Source organism: Vespa crabro, chromosome 24, assembly GCF_910589235.1.
Source record: "Vespa crabro chromosome 24, iyVesCrab1.2, whole genome shotgun sequence".
NCBI lineage: Eukaryota > Metazoa > Arthropoda > Insecta > Hymenoptera > Vespidae > Vespa > Vespa crabro.
In genome coordinates, this window is record NC_060978.1 from 1,778,504 (window position 1) to 1,787,376 (window position 8,873).

At 33.8% G+C, this 8,873-nt stretch overlaps 1 protein-coding gene across 10 annotated transcripts in view; it reads right to left on the minus strand.

The window, feature by feature from the left end:
- Positions 1-3,371: 3,371 nt before the first annotated feature.
- The window catches only part of LOC124432268 (insulin-like growth factor 2 mRNA-binding protein 2), a 125,273-nt gene continuing 119,771 nt past the window's right edge, over positions 3,372-8,873 (minus strand). For all 10 annotated transcript variants that reach the window (XM_046981045.1, XM_046981043.1, XM_046981047.1 and 7 more), the window contains 5 exons: positions 7,908-8,288; positions 7,458-7,710; positions 6,826-7,179; positions 5,829-6,080; positions 3,372-5,101 (listed from right to left, as the gene is read on the minus strand). In XM_046981045.1, coding sequence (XP_046837001.1) covers positions 4,766-5,101; positions 5,829-6,080; positions 6,826-7,179; positions 7,458-7,710; positions 7,908-8,288 — 1,576 coding nt within the window. In that variant the 3' untranslated portion in view covers positions 3,372-4,765. The remainder of the gene's footprint in view (positions 5,102-5,828; positions 6,081-6,825; positions 7,180-7,457; positions 7,711-7,907; positions 8,289-8,873) is intronic.

Sequence of the window (8,873 nt, forward strand, 5' to 3'; positions counted from 1 at the left end):
ATATATATATATATATATATATATATATATCTCACACTCTCTCTCGTTGATCAAGAAATCGTGAACGTTAAGGATCTCTCACAAACTGACGATTTTCTTTCTTTCTTTTTTTTTTTCTTTTCTTTTGTTTGTTTTGTTTTAGTTTGTAGTGAACATACACATACCATAGGTGGGTAAAACCGCTCGTAGTATTTTCGTCAAGCATAGAAAACGCGCAGCAAGCAACAAAAAACGCTCACTCGTGCGCGCCTAAATCTCTCCTCTAGTTAATAGTAGTTTTCTACGTTTATTTTATCCATTATTCGAATAATAACGACGCGAGGATACATATACATGTATATAAATATATATAAATAAATATATATATATATATATAAATACATACACGTATACGCATATATGCACGTTGCGTATAAACCCAACCCATCCTCATATATAGATTATATTCTTATATCTTCTTACTTTCTTTCTCTCTCTCTCTCTCTCTCTCTCTTTCTTTCTTTCAATCTCTCTCTCTCACTCTCGATAAGCCTATAAAAATCTTTCGGATTTTCCCTAATCAGTAAAATTAATTACTTATTAATTAATAATATTACTCGGCACACGCACACTCACACACTATTACATTCACAATAAAATAACTATCCCTGAAAGTTTTCTGGCTTAACCATTCTTCCTGTTCATTTCTAATTCCCATCTCATTTTGTAATCAAATCTATATATATATACATATATATATATATATATAAATCTATATATATATACATATATATGTAAATTATATATATATATGTTTGTCCTCCCCCCGCCGCGACGCGACTATTTTCCTTTCCCTTTTCTTTTCCTTTTCCTTTTCAATTTCCTTTTCCTTTCTTTCTTTCATTCATTCTCACCGACGACGGATTTCACTCGACGCAAAATATGATTGATTGATTTTTCATTTCCTTTTTTTTCTTTTTTTTTTTTTCTTTTTCTTTTTTTATCGCGAATTAATTGCAACATCTTTTCGCGCTTAATCATCATCATCATCATCATCATCATCATCATCATCATTATCATCATCATCATTATTATTATTATTATTATTACTATTAATATTATTAATATTATTATTATTATTATTATTTATTATTATTATTATTATTATTATTATTATCGTTACTATTATTTTTTCTCTGCTTTTCTTTTCCTTTTTTTCTATGGGGGTGGGAGGGGGGGAGAGTAATACAATTCTTTTTTTGTCCTCGAGATTGTCCATCGTCGGCCTTTCCTCTTATTTCGTGCCCATTCCCTTTCGACGTCGATGATATTTTTTCTTTTCCTTGGATATTTTTTTTTTTTTTTTTTTTTTTTTTTTTTACTTTTTTACTTTTCTTTTTCTTTTTATTTTGTCCTTATTCACATACCGAAGTAGTTATCGTTCTAATCCGGCCCCCCTAAAAAAAAAAATGCACAAAAAAAAAACCACCCTCACCTCCCTGTATCTTACTCTCTTTCTCTTTCTCATCCCTTACTCTCATTATCATCATTATCATTATCATTATCATTATCATTCTCTCTCTCTCATTCTCTCATTGTCTTTTTACTCACGAAAGGAACTTGAGACGAGTTTATTAAAGCGTACTCTCGACGCGCGTCACGCATATTTTTTATTCACATCGCTAACAAGGTGAAACACCCAAAAAAAAAAAAAAAAAAAAATGAAAAAGAAAAAAAAAAGGAACAAAAAAGAAGAAGAAGAGAGAAAAAAAAACAACTCGTAATCGCTTCTTTGGTATGACGTTGCGAGGAGGGGGCACACACCGCCTGCTTGCCTGAAGCGCATTATTTATCATCATAATATATATATATATCCCTTTGCTTTTTCTTTTTTCTTATTTTTTTTTTTTTCTTTTCTTTCCTTTTTTTACTTCGCTTAGGTCTAACGGTAATCAAGAACGTCACCTCGTGTGTTGTGCATCCGTTCGATTCACAATCTCAAAAATTCATAAGTCTGTTTGTTGTTATTATTTCCAAGTTTCTGTTTCTCTCTCTTTCTCTCTCTCTCTCTCACTCTCTCACCCTTTCCCTTTCTCTCTCATTCTTACCCTCTCTCACTCTCTCTCTCTCTCTCTCTCTCTCTCTCTCTCTCTCTCTCTCTCTCTCTCTCTCTCTCTTTCTCTGGGTATCTGGTATAAAACAAACTGTGCCTAGCTATTTTTATTTTTTTTCTTTTTCCTTTTTTAACAAAAAAAAAAAAAAAAAAAAAAAAGAAAATGTAATAATAATAATAAAAATAACACCGCTTTTCTTTTCGGTAGTATTAGTAGAAATAGTAAGCAATAATTGCGGTAGTAGTAATAGTAGTAGTAGTAGTAGTAGTAGTAGTAATAATAGTAATGGTAGTAGTAGTAGTAGTAATAGTAGTAGTAAGTAAAATAGCAGTAATAATAGTTATAGTAATAGTAGCAATAGTAACAGTGAATAACATAATGCGTAATGGTCACTTAACTTCTTTCTCTCTCTCTTTCTCTCTCTCTCTCTCTCTCTCTCTCTCTCGCTCTCGCTGTATATTATTATTATAACTTTTTATATTAGGTAGACATCACTTCTTCATCCTTTCTTTTCCTTCACGTTTCTCTTTTCTCCCCTATTCTTCCCCCCCCCCTCCTTCATTCCTTCCTTCTATCCCCTTTTATATCTTTCCATTTAATACCTTCCTTTTTCATTCTTTCTTCCTTCCTTTAGATTAAGTTCGGTTTATTATTAATCAATCCTCACCTTTTTTACTCTCTTCTCCCACTCCTTTCATTTCCCACTGCCTCTTTATCATATTAAATCTTTAACCGTAATTCAATGAGGTAATAAGGTTGTGTTGTGTTTTCATATTCGTATCCTATTTCATCGGCGAGGTGGTTTCGTTAACCCTGATTGATCGATTAGTCGAGTGCCACCCACATCGCTATTTTTATACGTAGAATAAAATGAGCCGAGTGAGAGAGAAGAAGACGGGTTGGTGAAGAGAGGAGGAGGAGGAGGAAGAGGATGAGGAGAAGGAGAGACTAAGAGGCGTAAGAGGAGGAGGAGGAGGAGGAGGAGGAAAGGAAGGCTAGTCGTTGGCTAGAGCTGGTTGGCTAGCTAGCTAGCTGGTTGGTTGGTTGGTTGGTTGGTTGGTTGCTTCATTGGGCTCACGCGATGCGCAGAAGAGACGGAATATAACGAATTAACAATGTCTATTATTACAATATTAAATATTATTATTATTATTATTATTATTATTATTATTATTATTATTATTATTATGATCAGATTGTTATCGCTAATTTTTCACCAAAGCATTATATATCTTTTTATCTTTCTTTTTATCTTTCTTTCTTTCTTAAGCTTTTGCATTTTCTTCAATCTCTGGCCATTTAAAAACGGCAACGTCCAAAAGGAAACCAAAAGATCCACTATTAACGCTGACGAGATTATATTTATTAATCTTATCGTTGTTTCATCAATGTCTAGAGAGAAAATTATGATGTACGTGAAATCATCGAAATTGATAGAATCAACGGATATTGGGGAGAGAAAAAAAAAATAAAAAAGAAAAAAGACAAATTCGATATACGAGCACGGAATTATTAGCAGCTTACAAGGGATTTTTATTTTTTTTTGTTTTTGTTTTTTTTTGTTTTTTTTTTGTTTTTTTTTGTTTTTTTTTGTTTTTTTTTTTTGTTTTTTTTTTTTTTTTTTCTTTTGAAATTAAACCCACCATCTAATTCTCTCTCTCTCTCTCTCTCTTTCTAGTACTCTCCTGTCTGTCTGTCTTTCTCAATGGTTCACCTCGAAGAAGAATCATCGAATGATCGTTTTTATCATTGAACAAAACAACACGCAAATAGAGAGAGGATTATATAAATTTATTTATTTATATATCCTTCGTAAAACGTTGATATATCGAAGAAAGAAAGAAAAAAAAAAAAAGAAAAAAGAATAATCATAGGTAATATTTTGATAATAAGGAGAGGGTAAAAAAAAGAAAAAAAAATCAGTACCGAAAACGACAGGGTTAAAAGTAACTCTTATTGGTTCCTGCTGAATGATATTTTTGGTTAATGTTTTTTTCCGTGTATACACATTTTTTTATTTAAAAAAAAAAGAAAAAAAACGTTTTTTTTTGTCTTTTTTTGGTTTATTTTTGGTTTTTTTTTTGTTTTTTTTATTTGTTTTTTTTTTTAGTTCAGTTCAATTTAATATCATTTATTTTGGAAAGAAATATTCGTTATCTTCCGTAATTTCTTCTCTCTGTACATCGCTATAAGAGCCCGCACTACTCCCCCCTCTCTCTCTCTCTCTCTCTCTCTCTCTCTCTCTCTCTCTCTCTCTCTCTCTCTCTCTCTCTCTCACTCTCTCAATCTCTTCATCGCTCTATCTTCCTTCATCGCTACATCTTTTATTACCCGTCTTTCTCTCTCACTCTCTCTCTCTCACACTCTCTTCTTCTCTCTCGCTCTCTCCTTATCTTAATCTCTTCCTTAGTCTTACTATCTCTTTCCTTATATGGATCATCATCATCATCTAGAAGGGTACGTATCTCCGCGAGAGGGGTTTTTTTTTACGCAGCCTCTCGATGAGAGACGAGTCCCTCACCACCCCGACGAAAAAAAAAATGGATTTTTATACGAAGCGTTGCTGTTGGTCGCGGCGACATCGAACAAATTGTTTCTTGTTGTTGTTGTTGTTGTTGTTTTTTCTTTGTTTTTGTTTGTTTTTTTTTTTGTTCTTTTTTTTTTCATCGAGGTTACTGATTCTGAGATGACGGTTGTTGTTGTGGCTGTTGTTGTTGCTGTTGCTGCTGTGGCGGCGATGGTTGCTGTTGTTGCTGTTGCTGTTGCTGCTGTTGTTGTTGACTTGACGGCGAGGTAGAGGACGTCGTTTGTTGCTGCTGGGATGACGACGATTGTGATTGCGGTTGAGATGCAACAACAGTTCCTTGTTGAGACGTTGCACTACCGTCTCTTCGGGAACGAGAACCACCTTCTTGGCTGCTACCACGACCAGCGCGTGAGCCTACACCTCCCGCTCCACCGGGTGCACCAGATTGCAACACCATTGAACGAATTCTCCTTTGGGCAGACTGTAAATAATAATTGAAATCAAAATGAATATTAAATAAGGAGTCCGATTGCATTGAACGGGATATACAATTGTTATATCGCTTAAACGAAAATAAAAACAAACAATGTTTCGATTTGATCTTTTGGAAAATTGAATATTTTTTTCTTTCACAAAAAAAAAAAAGAAAAAGAAAAAAAAAAAAAATGATTTGACGATTCGATTTAACAGCACATAGATCTTAGCAAAGGATCTAATTCAATGTTATCAATAGTTTTCGTCAGGTCACAATAATATAATTTAATATTTTTTTTTTCTTCTTCCTCTTTTTGCCTTTTCTTAATTATGATTTTTCACGAATGGAAAAAATGATACATCGTTGAATCTCCAACGTAAGAATCTAAATGCGATCCGATTTAATATAATATCTCGTTATATGCAAGGGAGATCATCTCTCATATCGTTTATATATATTGAAGAATGCAATATTGTATCTTAAAAAAAAAATATATATATATATCAACTAATATATAAAAATTATTTTCCCTATTATTGAAAAATTCCTAACTTCGGAATATATTTGACAAAGGGAGAAAGAGAAAGAGAGAGAGAGAGAGAGAGAGAGAGAGAGAGAGAGAGAGAGAGAGAGAGAGAGAGAGAGAGAGAGAGAGAGAGAGAGAGAGAGCGTGAATTCTTTAGCTCGTGACGAAAAGTCCCAAATGTTCTTCGAAACTACGCAATAAATTTACCTGAACGGAGAAGAAGGGCCCAATGATATGGACGGTGGTTTCCTCGTCGGCTGAGGGAGGCGTGGCTTGTTGTTCCGATAGCTTGATGACGCTTCCAGTTGCACGTTGAAGCTCCCTAACGTTTTGACCGCCTTTACCGATGATTCGGCCTACCTGAGCGCTTGGTACTAAAATTTCTATCGTCAGTCTAACATCCTCTGTACCAGCAACGAAGCCCTCCTCCCGCATCTTTTCAAAGATCAAGTACTGGGCCTAATGAAATAAATATTATGATTGTTTTTTTCTCGTCCTTTTTTCTTTTTTTTTTTTTTTAAATCAAGAACGTGAAAAACGAATTAAAAAAAATAATGAGATGTTAAAGGGTTAAACGGGACCGAATGACACAGTTTTTTTTATTATTTTAATTAAAAAGGCGTTAATCGGTACGGGACCCTTTTTTATAATTTTTTGATCTACCTACTAAATCAAGTCCTATGCTTACGTAAAACGGCATAGGCCCAAATGAGTAGGATGTATAATAATAAATAATAATATATAACGGGACACAAACACACATATAACCATATATATATATATATTACACACACGCGCACAACAATAATTATTAAACGTCGTAAAAAACGCAAACGTGCCTTTTTTTTTTTACAGTTCTTCGGAATAAAGAGAAACTCGCGAGTTCTTTTTTTTTCTTTCTCTTAAAAAAGACTATATATAAAATCCAAGAAAAACGAGAGAGAGAAAAATGTAGGGGGATTTGAACTCACGATCTTCGTATTACGAGACCGGCGCCGTTTGCGATGAGCCAATGAAGGCTCGTTCATAGATTTAAAAAAAAAAACGACAAATAAAAGAAAAGAAAAGAAAATAAAAGAGTGAGTAAAACATTGAAGGTACAAATTTAAAACTATTAATTATTTAATTATTACAAACAATTGTAATTGTTTAATTATTATTATTATTTTTTTTTTTCTTTTTTTAAATTCTTATTTTTTTTTACCTTCCATTGTGATTCCGGTGATCCGACAATGGTGACTTTCCTTTCAGTTTGTTGCTCCGCCGGTTTATCTTGTTCGAGCGGTGCAATTTTAACGCTGGCACCGGAAAACCTTATGATATTTCTTATATGAGAACCCTTAGTACCAATAATAGCACCGACACTACTATTAGGAATGTAGAGGAAGGTAGTTTCCTGTGTATCACCAGCGGGTACGCCCTGGGTCGGCAAGCTCCCTTGGTAGGGATATGGGGCGGGACCAGAGCCATAAAGGGCTGTTCCACGCGAGCTATATCCCATGCCAGCGGTGGACATCATAGCCATGGGATGCAAACCGGGGAACATCATGCTTTGAGGCTGCGCGAACAAAATTCGTTACGTAAATATACATATATACCACCACATATACATACATATAATCAGAGACATTGTTATGTTAACAATCGTAATTGATTTTTTATCATTTGTATAAATATATCGCGTGAATATATTTTTTATTATTTTTATAGTATATTAATTAATTTTTTCATCTTCTTTTTTTTCTCCTCCTTATCTCTCTTTTCTAATTTTTCTTTTTTTTTTTTTCTTCCCTCTTTCCTCTTCTTTATCCACAAACATATCAAATATTTACTTACCGCCATGGCTTGTAAGTCATTCTCATAACTCTGACGTAATTTGCTCGATATCATTGATTCGGCTTTGCTCATATTTTCAATAGTACCCTTAACCGTGATAATGCGCTCGAGATTAAAACTGTTGATGTCGTTTATACTGCTAACTGTTATTTTAGTGTCGGTATCTTGCATGATCCTTTTGATCGTGTTACCACCTTTACCAATGATACGTCCGATAAGATTATTGTGTGCCAAAATCTTTAGAATAATCTCTCTGTAAAAAGAATAAACAAATAATAACAACAACAATAATAGCAACAACAACAACAACAACAATAATAATAATAATAATAATAATAATAATGCATTTATAAGAGTTATTAATACGTCAAATCGTGATTTACGTTTTATAGATGTAAAAAAAAAAAAATTTTTTAATTTTAATTTTTATTTTAATTTTTGTTAACTCACCCCTTGTTCGTATTCATTGCCTCCTGTTGCATAACCTCTAAGATCTTCTTGCATGCGTTTGTACAATTTTCTGGATTACCATAAATCGTTATTGCCTTCTCGACAGAGCCTACATTGTCTTTACGGTGTACGTCGACCCTAGCACGCGTCATCTGAGTGATATGACGTATCGTTGAACCCTGTCGGCCGATTATTGCGCCGACCATGTCCGATTGTACTAAAATACGAAGAGGGAAGTCAGTTTGTCGGCCGGATCCCGGAAGACCGGAAAATGCAACGCCGCCGCGTTGGCTGCGGCCTCTTCGTCGGCTTTCAGCCGAAGACATTTCCACCTTTAACGAGTTACCCTCGTATTCATAGCCATTAAATTGATTCACAGCCCTGTAAAGTACAAAACGAAAACAAATATTACGATATTTTATTGTCCATCTCCACCCCCATCATCTCCAAAATCCTTCCATTAGATGAGAGGAAAGGAAGAAAACAAAAACAAAAACAAGACAAAACAAAAATAATTTTCTCGTATTTGTACGTACAAAGGTAAAGGTAGGGGTGGGCTGGGGTGGGGGGGACAGGCATTATTTTATCAGAATAATTGCGGGGGGTTTGGTTGGATAAAATTTTGAAGACTGGTTGTTGCTTCGACGCGTCTAAAGGATAAAATAAAGAGAGAGAGAGAGAGAGAGAGAGAGAGAGAGAGAAAAATTGGAAAATGACGTAGGTATTTTACTTGTCATAGTTTTCGAGTTATCAAACAATTTTTTCTTCTTTTCTTTTTTTTTTTTTTTTTTTTTTTTTTTTTCTTATCGCAAATCTATTCCTTCGACGGAACGGACAAATGAAGTGAACTAATTACGAAGAAAATTTTCTAATTAAGAACGTTATCGAAACATTGTTGTTCGTTGCGTTGTAACGTAGAAAAAAAGAAAAAAAAGAAAGAAAGAAAGAAGAATAGAAAATTTAATG